Genomic DNA, 18,081 nt, shown 5'->3' on the forward strand with positions numbered 1-18,081 from the left:
GGCAAAGCAAGCCATGTGGCTTGAATAAATTCAATCCCTCTCTCTCTCGATACAGCTCGCATCCAACACATGCTTTGCTTTTCTTCACTAATTTCCCGTGATGTAACATCCTCCATATAACATAAAAATATACGGAGTGATTGACTTTTACTTGGAAAAATAAAATAAAGTTTCAAAGTAAAATTAATAAAATAAGGAAACGATTAATTACTATATTATTAGTTTGAAATTTTTTTTTCTGAAATTGAAATTAATGGTTCGCTTTTTGAGTTATGAATAATAGTAAGAAACTAATCGATAAATTCTCAAGCAAGCGATAAACTTTTTTTTAATGAAAATTCTATCTAAAATCTAGAATATATAAGATTTTTTTTAAAAAATAACATGTTTAATTAATGTTAAAGCGATAATAATATAAAGTAAAAATACTTAAAATCAGAAAAAAAAATTATTATCACATCCATTCATATTCGCAGATTGATAAAACAAAACAAACAAACATTTCTTATCTCATAAAAAAAAAAATTAAAAAAAAATTAACAATTTCTTAGAAATTTTCATCACATGATGTGAACAATCAAAAGGCGGGTCCAAAGGTGTTAGAAAATTACTCGAGCACACTGTATATGACCCCAACAACGTGATGACGTGCGAGAATATCGCATATTAAAAAAAGAAATAAAAAGTAAAAATAAAAGGAAATCTGTCGGAAATAATCTCTTTCCCAGTTTATCACTCTCTCTCTCTCTTGTGGATCTTCTTCATCTTCTTGTTTCTTCAGCCTCCACCGACTGTCTAATCCGTCTGTTCTCGCTCATTACCATATAAATCCAGCTTTCCTATTCATATTTACGATCGTAACCCCCTTCAATTACTGCTACTTTTAATGAAACTTTCCATTTTTCAGTTGCTGAAAAAATAAATGAATATTACTTCTCGATAAGGAAGAAGAAAGATATTTCTTTTTCGTTCTCTCTCGGTTTTGTGTATCGCCGGTTCAACTCGAGCGGCTCAGAATGCTGGACCGGTGCTTGGGAACTCGCCGAGTCCGTCAGATCCAGAGGGCGGTGCGTCACGGAATGGTGACATTTATGTGTCTCTTCCTTACCGTCGTTGTTTTGCGAGGCACCATCGGAGCTGGTAAATTCGGTACCCCAGAGCAGGACTACAATGAGATCCGAGAGCGATTCTCATCTCGCGGCCGGCGCGTGGAGCCCCACCGAGTGCTTGAGGAGGCCCAGCCCGAACCCGATTCGAACCAGTCCAACAATTACGCCACGTTTGACATCTCCAAGATATTGGTCGACGAAGGCGGAGACGAAGAAAAGCGCGATCCTAATAAGCCGTACAGTCTCGGCCCGAAAATTTCGGATTGGGACGAGCAGCGAGCTGAGTGGCTTAGAAAGAACCCGAATTTCCCGAATTTTATCGGACCCAATAAGCCCCGGGTCCTACTTGTTACTGGGTCGTCGCCCAAACCGTGTGAAAATCCGGTCGGCGATCATTACCTCTTGAAGTCGATCAAGAACAAAATCGACTACTGTAGGCTTCATGGGATTGAGATTTTCTACAATATGGCACTACTCGACGCTGAAATGGCTGGGTTTTGGGCTAAGCTGCCATTGATTCGGAAGCTCTTGTTGTCTCATCCAGAGGTCGAGTTCTTATGGTGGATGGATAGTGACGCTATGTTCACCGACATGGCGTTTGAAGTTCCATGGGAAAGGTATAAGGATCACAACTTTGTGATGCACGGTTGGAATGAAATGGTGTACGATCAGAAAAACTGGATTGGATTGAACACTGGAAGCTTTCTTCTGAGGAACACCCAATGGGCATTGGATATTCTTGATGCCTGGGCTCCAATGGGTCCGAAAGGGAAAGTCAGAGACGAAGCAGGGAAGGTACTAACCAGAGAGCTTAAAGATAGACCGGTTTTCGAAGCCGATGATCAATCTGCTATGGTTTATCTGCTGGCTACGCAGAGAGAGTTGTGGGGTGAAAAAGTTTATTTGGAAAGTGCTTATTATTTGCACGGTTATTGGGGAATTCTGGTGGATCGGTATGAGGAAATGATTGAGAATTATCATCCAGGTCTTGGTGACCATAGATGGCCTTTGGTGACGCATTTTGTGGGTTGTAAACCTTGTGGGAAATTTGGTGATTACCCAGTTGAGAGATGCCTGAAGCAGATGGATAGGGCTTATAATTTTGGTGACAATCAGATTTTGCAGATTTATGGATTTACCCACAAATCGCTTGGTAGTCGTAGAGTTAAGAGAGTTAGGAACGAGACCAGCAATCCTCTTGAAGTTAAAGATGAGCTTGGTTTGCTTCATCCAGCATTCAAAGCCGTCAAAACATCATCATAGCCCTTTTGTTGGTTAGTTTGAAATTTGGATATTTAAGATTTTCAAGCATATATTGGTTTTAATTTTTTTTTCATTTTTTTGGGAAGTTGATGATACGTGTTATTTGTTGCTGGTAATACTTCTCTGGCTGTTGTATCATGTTTTGTGTTATTACTAGTAATTTAAACTCAAAATTGTATTGATTTTTGAAAGCTATATATATATATATATATAGCCTCTCTCTTTTCTTCCCTCATGGCTGTTCTGAAAGTTTAATTGCATTGGTGATTAATCTCAGATAATGACAATAAAATTAGCACAGTGTAAAAGGTTTGCCATGATTGAACTTTATGCCTCTTTGCTTGGTGGTTTTTGCAATATGTATTCGAAGGGCAGTGCACTGGTCTCTGTGGTCTATTGGACAATTGATTACCAAAAGCCAAAAAGGCCATAGAGGTTTGAGCACCGACACGATGTCCTAGTGCTGGACAAGTTTTAGAGGACCCTTTTTTTTCAACCCCCACTCTCCAATAATTATTTTGGTAAAGTGGACTAAATAGAGTTGCCCCATTTGACGTTTCATTGTAACATGAATTACACATACGAGATGAGGAGACGGTATACAATGCTGAAATTTTGACAAATTTGAAACATATACTTGTAAACAAATAGCAACGGTAGAAGTACTGAGATGATTATCAATCAAATTATAACAAATTATCATTTGATATACGTGTCACTAAAAACTTTTTGGAATATTTTAACGTTATTTTATTCTTAAAGCAATTGATTAAGTGTATTTTGATATTTTTAGTTGGGAGAATTTGAATTTTGAAACTTCTTGCATACTAGGATTTTGTTTGATTATTGATCTTAAAATGTGATCCCAAAATTGACTTTTAAAAACGATGATTATTTAAATTTTTATGATTGGACAAAATATACATTTATTAAATAGCTATATATATGACTACAGAATGTAGAGGGCAAAATATATATATATATATATATATAATAAATTGATGTATTAACTTTATAATGACTATCTTTCACATTTTTAATGGTTCATGTCGTTGTTTACCAATATATTTATAAGAAAAATCTGTTTCTTTAAACCATGTCTCTTATAAATTCATGCCACGTCACCTTTCGGGCCGAGTCAGCGTCCAAAAAGATTTAAACGACAGTATTTGATGACAGAGGCTCATGATACAGAATGATATAATGAATTTTCACAGTGCTTTATAATTTGCAAAAATTATGAGTTGATGGTGAAATATGATAATGAAGATTTATCTAGGTTCTTGCTCGAGGCAATCTTCACAATGTCATCACACTTTTCTTCCTTCAGTTGTCCATTAAAAGATAAATTACAATTTTTAAAAGACGTGTATATTTAACTCCATTAAATCATGGTCCACGGCCATAACTAGTAGTTGCAAAATGGGGGGAAAAATAAAAAATAAAAAATGAAATCTTTGCTCTGCCCATGGAAAACATATATTTCTGCGTCATACAAACACCAATTTTTGCATCTCTAAGAAATAACAATTATCAAAAACAATGTCATACAAACACCAGTTTGTACATCTCTAAGAAATAACAATTATAAAAGCAATTAATTCAACGAAGTTATAATATTAAGAAAGAAAACTTAATTTCTCCATGGTTGCCGATTGATGCCTTGAGGAAAAGTTGGGAGAAAAAAGTTTGGAACAATCCAAAAAGCTGTGAAATAATGATGCTTCTTTTCCATAACATTCTTATGATCCATATTAAATTCCATAAAAAGATTCTGAGACTTCTTTTCTTGTAAGTATGTACTCCATGAACACCATCAAAGTATATGCCAAACTAAAGTGTTTTATTTGCCCTTGTTATACAGTTAGATTAACCTTTAATCTTGTTATGCCAAACTAAAGTGTTTTATTTGCCCTGGTTGAATCCCTCAATAAGTGTAAAATATCAGTTGTACTCCCTGGTCCCACACACGTCAAAAACCAATGACTATTGTAGAAACGCACTGGGAAACTTGCACCAAAACCAACTTCTTTTTTGGGGTGGTTAAACCAAAATAGCATTGTACGGAATCTGCTGCACAACCACTCAAAATAAACAAGTTTAACACTAATTACAGAGAAACTGACCCTGTGACAGAGTGTGAAGTAATAATGAAAAAGAAAAAGTGGGTGTTACTGAGGAACCCCTTTGCACTCTCTAAGGTAGAGCAAGTTCTATGTTACAACAGATGGCCATGTTAAATTACTTTCTCAAGTTCAAGCATTATCTATCAATGTGTTCGGCTGTATGCCTGAACTTTGGAGATGGTTGCGGAATCAACTCGGGTTCTTCTAAATCCTGTGAATGAATAGGTATATCCTGAAAAAAATAAAAATAAAAAAATAAATCAACCAAGTTATTCCATCTCTGATAGTTATAACAGTGCAAAAGGAACCCGAGGAAAAGTTTAAAATTGAATAAATAGCACAACGGAGTATTTCATGCAAACTATGCTAAGACTTGTCGCAACTTTTTGTTTCAACTTTCGACAGATATTTGACCTTCCAAATTAATGTGTGATATCTACAAATTTATGTACGACTGAAGAAGTGGTAACTTTAAGTGGCGATAGAAATAAACAGAATCACATAGAATATTTCCGCTATTGCTAAGATTAGGCAAATATTTCACTCCTAAAGTTCATTACTTACCTAAATGAATCGCTCAAACTGCCTTGGCACAAACAAAAAATTAATAAACAAGCTTGAACGATAGATCGTAACAACAGAGTAAGCCAATACCTGTGTCTGCATCAGCTGATGTGGTTGCTGATCTTGTGCCATCGCATAGGCTTGTGGTTGGGGCATTCTATAGTAGGGCTCTTTGAGGTCAAGTTTGCATGATGATGATTGAAGTATTCTTCCTTGTTCAGCAGCAGGGCCCCACATTTTGGCTCGTGGGATAAACTATAATTTGTTGGTACTCAATGAAAACAAATCAATAACAAAGACACAAGTAGATATAACTAACCTGATAAAGTTAGATGTATTGTATAGCTTTGAGCATTGTGAGCAATCATCTTGATGCGACCGGTAATTTCTTGTCCAGCCATAATATAAAGTGGCTGAGAGATAACACAACGTAACTGGTACCAGTGGGTTGTTGGTGCACCAGGGGCAGTGGTAAGCCGCCTTTGAACAGTACTGTTGATAAAGCAATTTGAAGCAGTTAAGCAATAAGCAATTCACCATGAAAAAAAGAAAAATGGGGAAATAAGCAATTCCACTGCAATGCAGTCACACTTAGATGGGTAACTTCCATTAAACAGGACATCAAACCAGCAAGCAAGTCCATGCACTCTAGTGCCCACAGAGGCAATGAATCGTAATGGTATATCAATTTCATACAACTCCTCTTCCTGCAGGGTAAAATAAAGAAACCAGTGAAAGTGATGGCTTATATGTTGATTACCAACAACCAGCAAAAACGTTGACATCCAAAATTTATAAAGTTTACCACATAATAGAGTGAAACAACTACTACAACTTTCATACAACTACATGATATGATTTTTCTAGATAATGCACTGAAACTCAAAACTAATTCTTGAAAAGTTCCTCCACTCCAAATTAACTAAGCCACATCAGAGATGGAAAAAAGTATATGCTAACACTAGTTCTGAAAAAAGATAGCAGGGCTTTGACTAAAAAGAAATTTCATAACAAAATATAAAGATCTGAATAACGGTTTCTCATGAACAACGAACAACTAGTATGCAATTAAAAAACTGTAGTTGGCTTCATTAAATACAGAAGCATCTTTTGCATGCCAAAAGATGAGGTACAACAAAAAAATAAGGGGCATATAAGAAGTCAAGTAATACCTTTATTTTGGTGAAGTCTATCACATGAGATATCGACAGAGACACCAACAATCTCGGATCGAAAGCATCTAACACAGGCTGTAAGAAAATTGTTCCAGGATAGTTATGCTGATTACAATATCATTAACCTCCAGTCTTTAAGTACTTCAACTATACCTATGAAAGTGCAAAACCCAAAGCAACAGCTCATAAGACTTTTTGCAACACATCAGCAAATAATTCAAGACAGTATAACCTCTGTAAAACAAAATGGGGCACCAAACTCCAATTAATTAAAAAGGCGCATGTAATATAGACCTGTGAAAAATATCCATGGAATGCAGATTCATGCAAGGGTGTCAAATTTACACCATAGTAATTCTGCTCCCGCCAGAAGAGGGCCTGTACAAATATATAACAATAATAATTAACATAAATGACTTTTTCTCAAGAATAATTTAATGAATTAAGCATTTCAAACTAAATATTCTCCATAACATTTTTTCCCTTACATGGGGAACAAAATGACACACTCACCTTATTTGCTATTTCAACAAACAGGTATTCATCACTGAAAGGTGCCATATGTATCCTAAAAATAATCTACTTGAAATAATGAGAATCGGCACTTGATATCACAATCAGCCTTAAAGCAGTTCAGTGCAAAGACTCCAAAGAAAATAATAAGCATTTCAAGATTTTCTTAGCTTCCAATTGGGGGGAACATTTTTCCATTTGAGATAAGAAACCGATCTCTAGCAAGGTCTCTAACATCCTTTCATTAACTAATAATGTGCCTGGAGCCATAGAAAAAGAAATTCTAGATCAAGCTCAGTTAAATAAAGACTATGCAATGAAGCCTTGAGCATATTTCATCTATCCACTAAAGTTCCACACAATACATCCATCATTTGCTCTTTTTTTCCCCTTGGACCAAATTTGACCCCCTTAAACCATTGATGAAGGTTGTAGACATATGAAATAATATACATAAAATGATGACAAAAAGAGAAGAAATATAAGTTTAACATCAAAAAGAGAAACAAATCGCAATCCTCCCCAATGACTAGGAGCAAGGATGAAAAGGCCTACCCATTGGCTCAGAGATAAGAATATCTGCTTTCTCAGGCAATTTAACCTCCTCAACTTTACCTTTGATTACCTATATTTTTTAATGACAGGCCAAAAAATAAGGTAAATGACCTATAACCAAACAGCAAACAAATTTGACTGATAATGACATTCCGAGAACTAAAAATGACATGAAACTTTGATAAAAGGTATAAAGAAAAGAGAAGAAAAGAAATTGCTCACTGTTATCTGTTGACCCAAAGCTGGGTTGCCAGCAATTAGTTTCCGTGCATATTCTGCCATTTCAGAAGCTTCCACAGCATAAACATGCTTTGTGTCACGGTCCTACATTTTATGTAGCGGAAATAGACCATGCGGCGCTAAGACTCTCTAGTCAAGGTTAGCCTTTTCACTATCTGAGTTCATACATCGACCCATCTGATACCAATTATACGCCCCTAAGGTTGACCGACGAGAAATACTATCGTGAGTCTCGCGTATAGGCAACTATGATTGCTTCCCGGCATCACGGCTAATAGCCTAGATGCTCACCCCATCTATTGATTCTTATAATTTTCATGGCTCATGCCGCCCAACAAGCTAGCCTGGTGGCCTCATGCCCACTCGGTAGCTTGCTGCTTGACCTTGTACCAAGATCTAGCCAGCAACCCAATTCTCCATTCAGGCCTTAGTCCGTGCGCATCCTGAATAGCATCCGACCCTGGAGCATGCACGCCAGCATCGTGCCAACATGCCACCCAAGGTAGCAACACAAGATCGGAAGCCCACATACGAATGCCACCCGATGGCACGATGTGGCCCCGTCCGTGCCTGTTTAGCTTTCGACCCTCTTGAGCAAGGCAGAACCCGAGCCCCCGCTCACTGGCACATTTGCCACAACCTTGTAACAAAGGCCTATGTGTGTTCTTGGCATAGCCGATAGGAAACAGCATAGCGAATGCTACACTTAGCCTATGGCACAGGAGTGACGCGCAATACCAGCTCGTAGTGCCTACCGATACTGTCCTCGGTACTCCCTGTCCCTCAGAGACATAAGCCCACCTCCGTGGCACTTTATGTCCACCCCATGGCTTGCCATCACCCATGGAAGGCTCGCTTAGCCCAAGCTCGAAGCCAGAGCCGGGGGCCGTGGAGAGCTAGACATGGATCACCCCCCCCCCCCCCCTAAAGAGCTTATTGAGCCATTTCCTTTCTGGCAGCAACAGATATCACTTTGTGCGAGGAATCATAATGGGGTTTTCTCTGGCAAACCTTCAAATATTTACAAAAATACCATTAGGCCATTCCAAAGGTGCGAACCGTCACATCCTCCCCCACTTCATTATGTCGATGCCCTCATCGACGTGCCTGCTGGCTATCCTCAAGACTCCTGCACTCCGCATAATGCCTTTTATCCACATAAGCTCTTCAGGCTCAAACTCAAGATCCTGCATACTTTGTCCCTCTACCTCTATAGAATCACTTCTGTGACGACCTTTGCGAGCCCACTTTTGGACTTGGCCAAGGACCTCTTGCATGTGTTCACCCAAACTCAAGCTTTCCTTAACAAATGCACCTCCTTGTGCGTAAATTAGTGTTTCACCCTGCACTTTCAGCTTCATAAGCAGATAGTGTCCCCCTCGAATGAATTCTGCCTCTCGTATATCTCGATGGCACCTTAGCCGGACTCATGTCCCCTTTGGACAAATGCTTTCTTCACTTGTTGGCATCACTCTAGCCAACTTCGTGTCCCTTCTTAGATGATATTCTCTTCAGTCATTGGCACCCAAGCCAACGCTTATTGTCCCTCTTGGATGAATAGATTCCCGAGCTCCAAAGTAAGACCCTTTTTCTTTTAAGGTTCTCGTATGGCCTAAACTCTATCAAATAATCCGATGGTGACCTTGACCCTCTCATCGAGCACACCGTCTCCTCTCAGGTGTTTGCCCCTACATCAACTATCCCAACAGTACCCAAACTTGAGAGTTCCTCATGTGGTAGTTCTTCTCTCCTTTGAACTCCACTTCATGCTTCATCGGCACTCTGTTGCCGTGATGAGCTAAGTTTCCCTTCTCAGCTCTTGTTCCCACACTCAAATTTCCATCTCCACGATGGTGATATGCTAGCAGATCTTAAGCTAGCTTGCCTTCTCCAATTGCAAATTGATGCACAACATCCCTCAAGTGTGCATTTATTTTTGTGGCTTCCAATGCCAATCCCCTGCGCAAGTGGAATCCTCTACGCGACAAGTTGCCACATCTCGAATGGAAGTCCTCTCTTTTAAGACCCCCTTATTTCGGCTGTCGGCACCTAGTGTCACCTTAAACTAAGTCCCTTCCTTAGTTCTTTGCCTCAATCTTGTTCACTTTTGTATCTCAGCTCCTCCTTTGAGCCAGTTTTGCCCTCTGGCAAATTTGCAATGCTCCACGCATCCAAGGTTCCTTCTTGAACCAAATCTTGCCCTCTGGCAATATTCCACACTCAAATTTGACCCTCTTGGTCATATAAGGACATTTTGTTAGTCTCCGCTGAGACTTTCCTTCATAGTCCTTTCACTTTCCATGCTTACATACGCCTTTTGGAACTTCCCTTTTGCGAGGTTCTGGGTTTCCTGGACTTATCATCATCTGGCCCTTATCCTTCCACAAATGGCTTTCAAACTCCACAAGGCTACTTGATCATGAGCCTACGTTGGCTCCATCCAACTCTAGCCAAAAGATTTAAGGATAAGGTATCGTCCCTCATGAATTTCTTTAACCAGACTTCTGCTTCAATGCACGCTGCTTAACTCCGCTTTAAGCTTCCAAAACCGCCACTTCTTTATGCCCAAGGTATAGGGTGTCAACGCAATGAACACTCCCCCCATTTATGCTTTCGACGCCTAACTCCAATGCTCGTTCGAATTCCACCCAAGCAAATGTTTACTCTCTCACTGAACCGGCTCACTTGTGGCTTCCTTATGGACTCGCACCAGAGTCTCGTGCCCTCATGGCACTGACCACCATGCTTTCAAGGCTATTGCTTCTATTGAAGTCCTTTGCCTCCATAACTGATATTTTGTGCCCATGTGCACCAATACTTCTGAGGCTACCCAAGCTCTGTGGTCTAATTGTGCTTCTTTTGAAGCTCGTGCCTCCACAGCATTTCAACATTCGGCTTTCATGCCTTGTTGTCATCATCGCTTGCTCTCTGCCTTTTCTTTGGCAGTCCCTTGGCCCTCTCGGCCTTATTTGCTATGTTGCTCGCATTGGTGCCTCTGTGGCAACCATAACGTTGGCCTCGCCGGCCTGATCTTTTGAGTTCTCGTCCACCATCATGCCTTCATGGCATGCACAATTCTTGGCCCTGTTGGCCTAATCTCTAATTCTCGCCTGCCCTTGTGCCTTAATGGCATCTACACTTTCGCCTTGATGGCCCCATTATTCAATGATGCTCAACGGGAGTTTCACTTAGAACATACACCCCCGCCCCCACTTGTCTTGACTTCTCATTCGCTTCAACAAGGTTGTCCTTCCACTTGGACAAACATGGCCTCTGCCACCCAGCCGCACTGGCTTGTTCTTTCTTCCCCACTCTTTGTGGCCGTTAAGACTCTTGATCAAAATGGATCTATTTTTGGTATTTTCTATATATTCTTGAGACCAATACCCCAAAAGAAACACATGGCTAACAAGCCCTCGACTACCCAAGAGAACTGCACTACCTCCTAAAAGAGGTGCATTAACGGACCATGGCCTTTAAGAAGGAATGCGCCTCTTGTGACTTATACTCCCTCTCATGGTCCTATATTACCCACGGCTTGTACTCCTACAAGAGCATTGTGGCTGGCAATCTCTTGTGGCTCCTCATTTAACAATGCATGAATTCCTTTCTGAGCACCAATCATTTATTCCAAATGCTTGTCCCATTCAGGAACTTCGCATTTACCTCGCTGCTTGACCATCCCAGTTGAAGTGTATTTGTATCGCACACTGACACTTGTTTCGTGAACATCCCTACATCATATTCAAGTTGGGCGTGCCGCCACAACTACCCACGCACCATGCAAGAATGCCCCCTTCACAGTAGCATCGGGGTTCTACGGATCCAAGCATCACCAACCAATACCATCTGTTCCTCAGTTCGCCTATTGCAGGACAAACTGAGCTCTGATACCAACTGTCATTGTCCTACATTTTATGCACGAGAAATAGACTGTGCGGAGCCAAGACTCTCTAGTCAAGGCTAGCCTTTTCACTATCCGAGTTTATACATCGACCAATCTGATACCAATTGTACGCCCCTGAGGTTCACCGACGAGAACTACTATCATGAGTCTCGCGTATAGGTAACTATGATTACTTCCCGGCATCACGGCTAATAGCCTAGATGCTCACCCCATCTATTGATTCTCATAATCATTATGGCTCATACCGCCCAACAAGCTAGCCCGATGGTCTCACGCCCACTCGGTAGCTTGCTGCTCGACCTTGTGCCAAGATCTAGCCAGCAACCCAGTTCTCCATTTAGGCCTTGGTCCATGCGCATCCCGAATAGCATCTGATCCTGGAGCATGCATGCCAGCATTGTGCCAACATGCTACCCAAGGTAGCAACACAAGATCGGAAGCCCACATACGAATGCCATCCGATGGCACGGTGTTGCACCGTCCGTGCCTGTTTAGCTTCCGACCCTCTGAGCGAGGCAGAACCCGAGCCCCCGCTCACTGGCACATTTGCCACAATCTTGTAACAAAGGCCTATGTGTGTTCTTGGCATAGTTGATAGGAAACGGCATAGCGAATGCTACATTCAGCCTCTAGCACAGGAGTGACGCACAATACCAGCTCATAGCGCCTACCGGTACTGTCCTCGGAACTCCCTGTCCCTCGGAGACATAAGCCCACCTCCGTGGCACTTTATGTCCGCCCCATGGCTTGCTGTCGCCAATGGGAGGCTCGCTTAGCCTAAGCTTGAAGCAGGAGCCAGGGACCGTGGAAAGCCAGACACGGACCACCCCTTCTAAAGAGCTTATTGAGCCATTTCTTTTCTAGCAGCAATAGATATCACTTTGTACGAGGAATCATAATGGGGTTTTCTCTAGCAAATCTTCAAATCCTGGCATGCCATTCAACATGCACCATCCTAGTGACATTCTTAAGAGATTCCCACGGTCCGAAATCAAAGATCCCAACCTTCAAATATTTACGAAAATGCCACTAGGCCATTCCAAAGATGTGGACCGTCACACTTTGCATCAACCTACTAAGCATATGTATAACAATATTATCAATGGAGGGACAGTAAAGAATAAAGAAAAGTGAAAGTGCATCCAAACTCAAGAATCAAAGATGCAGATCACCAAAGAAATCTTATAAACTTAGTTGGTCAAAAAGAAAAGCACACCTGAGCAGCAAATAATGATAAGATACCACTGCCAGTGCCAACATCAACCGCCACATGGCCAATAGAATTAGCACTTTTTTTGATGAATGCAGCATATGTTCCTGGAGAAAAGTAACACCATTGATTACCATGCAACAAAAGAGGGAATAGAACATGCCATCTAACTATAGGCGTTTTATTGTATATCTAACTTGTAATCAACTGTTGCTGACTTCATCTTGCAATAATTATTGTTTTTTTTTGCAATAATTATTGTTGTCTCTCTTTTATTTCGCTTTTGAATGCAGAGGTATAATTGGGTACTGAGTATTTCTCTATATGATTGGTGGTGGGTTAGTGCTACTAGCTAAACATTGTTTTTTGTTAAAATATTATGCACCTTGTAATGTCCTCAATCATAGAGTCATCAAACTTAAAACAAATTTGCAATCCAGTCTAGGAAAATAAATCCAAAGTTCTAATCCAATTCAATTGCATATAATTAATTAATATTTAAACTCAAATTTTCTCTAAACATTTCTATGGGTTATCAATATCAATGGTTGTATTGTGTTAAGTATGGTTATAGAGTAAAGAAAAAATGACATTAACTTGAAGACACCATGTCAGAAATTCATGAAATTGGTGCACTGAGTGAAGTGGATTTTCTGATCTTGCTTGGTGCACTCATGGAATTGAAAACAATTTCTTCTTTTTTGTTTTTATAAGATATAGGACACCATATCAATGACAAGAAAGAAGAAAACAACCAGAATTAAGATCCATTAGAGAGAGAAGAAGCTGAAGGCTAGAAAGAAAAGTCGTTAATGTTCAAGCCGTGCTTCACATCAGTGATGGTGGCCATAGCTTGGAGTAGGAGGCTCAAAAGATAAGAGACCAATTAGGGCATCTAAATTCTAATTGTGGTGGGGTTTGAGGGGTGTATTGAATTTAGAATTTGAAGAATTTTAAAAGTATTTAAAAATTTAGAGATATTTGATTTAGATTTTAAAGAAGTTTATACAAGTACAATGATATTTAATTTAAATTTTATTAGATTTTATAAAAATCTATTAAAATTCAAGTATATTCAAATAGTATTTAGTAAAAAAAATTTAAAATCTAGTAGCATTCAAAAAGTTATTGATTTTAAAAGATTTTGAAAAATGATAGATTTTAATGGATTTAAAAGGATTTTAATAGTGAAATTGTGAATGAAATTATCAATATAAAATTTATCATTAATTTCAAAGATTTCATTGGATTCTTATAAATTATTTATAGAATCTATAAAAAATTTTAAAATTTGTAACTTATTTTAAAATTTATTAAATTATAAATTAAATATATCCCATCGATTATATGAGTTGTATTTATTTTTATTTTTATTTTTATTTCTAATAAATTAATGATAAAAAATTTATTTTTATAAAATTTAGTTTTATTTATTAAATATTATATTAATGAATAAAATTATAATTTATAATTAAATTTACATGAATGATAATATGTATATAATGGTGTCGAATTAAAATTAAAATATTTAATAAATAAGCTATTGATATTAATTTTAAATTAAATGAGTCAATATGAAAATATCGCTACTAATAATCGCATTAAATAAATTAATTTTATATAATTTAAGGGAAATTTTATGGTACGGATCACACATAAACATATATATATATTTTAAAAAAATTATTAATTTAAATGTGATCTGATGAATGCATTTGAATCGGTCTGCACCATAAAACTACTCTGTAACACAATTTATGGTCAACCCAAATTCTTTCGAATTGTGAGCCGTGTTGTTCTTTGAATTCCCAACCTCTATATGTACCTCTACTCTGACCCTTCTGGGTTGCTTTCTCTTTCTCTCTCACTCTTTTAGGTTTTATTTTTGCTTTTTGGCTTTTTTTTTTTCTTTTTTTCTTGAAAGTTCGGGAAGATCGATCATGTCGGTGACATCCCATGGGCGTGATTTCAATATCTACCCAATAAACGAGGCAATAAGGAAAAGAGAGTGGAGATTTTTAGATTCTACGCAACGTCGTTTGCATTTAGAAGCGAGTGAATATTACTCTGTTAGTTTAGACAAAGTCGACATATTATATATTTTCTTTAGGGTTTTACATTTTTAATTGGAATCTTTTTTTTTTTTTTTTGGTTTTTTTAGGATTTTTTTGTTTTCATATGGTGAAATGGCATAATTTGGAGCTTTGATGTAGATATTTGGAGTCTAATAGAAGTGTGGTATTAGACTAATTTGATTTCTTTAGACTTTGGTTTTTTGATTGGAATTTGTTTAGGGTTTTCTGATTGGAATTTGTTTCTAATTTGTTTGTTTATTCTATTTAGGTGGAGGATAAGTTTAATGAAGTTGTGGAAGTTCATGGGTTTGATGGTGATCATTCTTAGGTGGCTAGTGGCACTGGGCCTGTGAGGGGAATTGATGGTGATGGTGGTGATTGGGTTGCTAGTGACACTGGGCCTTTGAGGGCAATTGATGGTGATGGTGATGATTGGGTGGCCAGTGACTATCCACTTGTGAGGGCAATGAGGATTTGTATAGTAGCTCATATTAACGATGAGACGGTGGCTAGTAACCCTGAGCTTGTGGAAACAAAAAGGATTTGTAAAGTAGTTTTCAATAAACATTTTGAACTGCTAGATGAAGTAGCTTTTCAAAAGTCCATACTAGAAAAGAATCAAGTAGCAGCTTCTGAAAAGCCCATACAAGAAAAGAGAGTGGATGCTAGTCGTTTAGGCATGGACTAAAATGATGAAGACAATTTTGGGCCAGCTAAAGCTGGAAAATATTCCAAGTAATTGTCCCATGGGTATGGAAGCCCTGAAAATGTCATTTTTGAAAAAGATGAGAATGTCATTTTTGAAAACAATGATGAGAAATTGGTTAAAGACCTTTCGATTGTAAACGCAACATTGATGTTTGAAGCAGTTCTCAATGAACATTTTGGAAATGTTTGTGTTGGACAGCTTAATTCAATCATCAACATCTTCACTGATGAGACAATCTACGCTGATGCCAAGCGTGAGAGGTTCTACAAACTTTTGCACATGGAGCAGATTGATGAGAACATCTACAGGAATATTGTTCTTGTAGGTGAAAAGTTGACTCGTGCAACTCTTAGAGCCATGGATATGCTCTACGGCTAGATAGGATAAAGATATACTAGAACAAAGAGGATAAAGAGGAAATATGATAGAGAGGCAATTATGAATGATCTAGGATATACTAGAATTTTGTTTGTAAATCCATGGAGGTACTGTTTGTCCATTGGACTTTTTTGTTGTTGTTGTCCATGTTAGATTTTGCTGCAGCAACCTAAGAGGAGATATGGTCAATGATATGATCTATGGATATGACACCTATAGAGGTACCTTTTGTCCAGTGGATTTTTTTTAGAATCATCCTCTCACATTAAATTTGTAATTGGAATTATGCTCTAAAAGTCAAACTTTTTTTTTTCCCTAGATGAAGTGTTTATTAAGTCCTAAAATTTCTATGATCAATCATCATCAACATCCCCACCTTTGAATTCTTCTTTCTTTCCTTTTTTTTTTAATTAATTTTTCTTTTATACTTTTTTGGGCTAGTACTTCTTCAATACTTTTTTGGGTTGGTACTTTAAGCCTAGCCAGTCCAAGGTTGTGACATGTAGATTTTGGGCATTTGGTCGACTTATCCAATGCTATTTCCCTTGGCATTCTATACTCTCGCTTTTTCAGCTGCTTTCCCAATCCGATAATGGAGAAACCCAGCGTGTCTCTTTTCAGATCGTTTGCCAAAAACACACCTACACTTGCCCTCAAACCAAGGGATCCCATAGTAAATGTCTTGCATATCAATCTTTATAGGGTATCTGTATACGCATACACTTAAAACACTCGCTCTCTACAAGTCTTCTTGTTAGCTTGTAGCTTAATATTTTACTCTGTAATTTGATTTCGAGCTCCAGTTGATTCCTGAAAGGAGATTTGGGAAAAAGGAAACAAGTTTGTTTGGCTTCATATGGTTTCTCGGGAAGCAAAGATGGATTTTAATTCAAGTACTTTTTGTGTTTTATTTTCGTGTAGTGAAATGGCATGGCTCGAAGTCTAGCATAGGGTTTGAGGGAAGTAAATTAGAATCTGGGAGTTTGGTGGGGCCGTGGTGTGATGAGGAGGTGAAATTTGATGGCCTTGATGTCAATATCAAAAACACCGTGGAGTCTGATGTGTTTGGTCAAGATGTTATTGGCCTGGTGGATTCTAATATCAAGGTGGATGGTGATGGGTTTGATGAGGTTGTGGAAGTTCACTCATAAGTTTGAGGAGAATGACGGGTTTGGTGGTCATACTTAAAATGCGAATGTGGATGACCCTAATATCCAGGTGGTAGAACAATTGTCTGAAAACCTTGTTCCTGTTGAGGTTGTGGAAGTTTATTCTCATAAGTTTGAGGAGAATGATAGGTTTGGTGGTCATACTCAGAATGCGAATGTGGTTGACTCTAATGTCCAGGTGGTAGAACAATTGGCGGAAAATCCTGTTAGTACTCCAAACCCTGCTCCTGTTGCTGATCAAATTTTTGAGAGTGATGATCAATTAATTGGTCACCCCTGGTCATAGAGGCAATGAACAGGTTTGAAGCTGCAGTTCATGAGCATCTTGGACAAGCTTTCATTGAAGAGAAAGCACTGCTCAACCCTATCATCCGTGCAATTACGATTGACACGGTTCATTCGAAGTTCGATAACATCTTAAATAATGAAAGGAAGGGGAGATGATTTTGTTTATTGAGGATTTTGGAGAAAATTTGGAAGAGTATTATAATGACATGTGGTACTGATTTTTTTACCTTTACATATTTTTTCAATTGATTATCAAATATTATAATAATAAAAATATATATTTTTAGATACACAAATAAATGTAAAAAGTTTCATGCTTTTAAATAGCTACTCCATTTAATATTGAATAATATTTTGATAGGAGCATAAAAAAAAAAAAAGGAGATGATTTTTTTTTAGTGATGATTTTAGAGGAAATTTGGAATGATAATATGATAACACGCGGTGCATACTATTCTATTTTTATATATTATATAGATATTTTAAGTATTTGCACAATGGGTCTATAGCTCCAAACCTAATAGAAGATACGATAGATCCAGTTGTAAGCCCTGAAAATCTCATTTTTGAAAATGATGAAAGGGTGGCTCGTGACCCTTGGAGGATGACGAGGAGAGCAAGGATGGGCAAAGAAGTTTTTATTAACGATGATATGGTGGCTAGTGTCACGGTCCTACATTTTATGCAGCGGAATAGACCGTGCGGCGCCAAGACTCTCCAGTCATGGCCAGCCTTTTCACTATCCGAGTTCATATATCGACCCATCTGATACCAATTGTATGCTCATGAGGTTCCCATAG

The 18,081-nt window shown here is 38.4% G+C and overlaps 1 protein-coding gene and 1 pseudogene across 1 annotated transcript; one reads left to right on the forward strand and one right to left on the reverse strand.

Annotated features, from left to right (window-relative positions):
* Positions 1-699: 699 nt before the first annotated feature.
* LOC107433176 (xyloglucan 6-xylosyltransferase 2) lies at positions 700-2,554 on the forward strand. The gene has a single exon (XM_016044433.4). The coding sequence runs from the start codon at positions 1,017-1,019 to the stop codon at positions 2,370-2,372; it is 1,356 nt and encodes a 451-aa protein (XP_015899919.2). The 5' UTR covers positions 700-1,016; the 3' UTR covers positions 2,373-2,554.
* A 2,080-nt stretch (positions 2,555-4,634) lies between these two features.
* On the reverse strand, positions 4,635-13,272 carry LOC107433175 (probable histone-arginine methyltransferase CARM1; annotated as a pseudogene).
* Between the last annotated feature and the right edge of the window lie 4,809 nt (positions 13,273-18,081).

This window comes from Ziziphus jujuba, chromosome 11, assembly GCF_031755915.1.
Source record: "Ziziphus jujuba cultivar Dongzao chromosome 11, ASM3175591v1".
NCBI lineage: Eukaryota > Viridiplantae > Streptophyta > Magnoliopsida > Rosales > Rhamnaceae > Ziziphus > Ziziphus jujuba.

Bases quoted from the DNA above. Each gene is read 5' to 3' on its own strand.
- LOC107433176 (XM_016044433.4), top strand. From the start codon at position 1,017: ATGCTGGACCGGTGCTTGGGAACTCGCCGAGTCCGTCAGATCCAGAGG.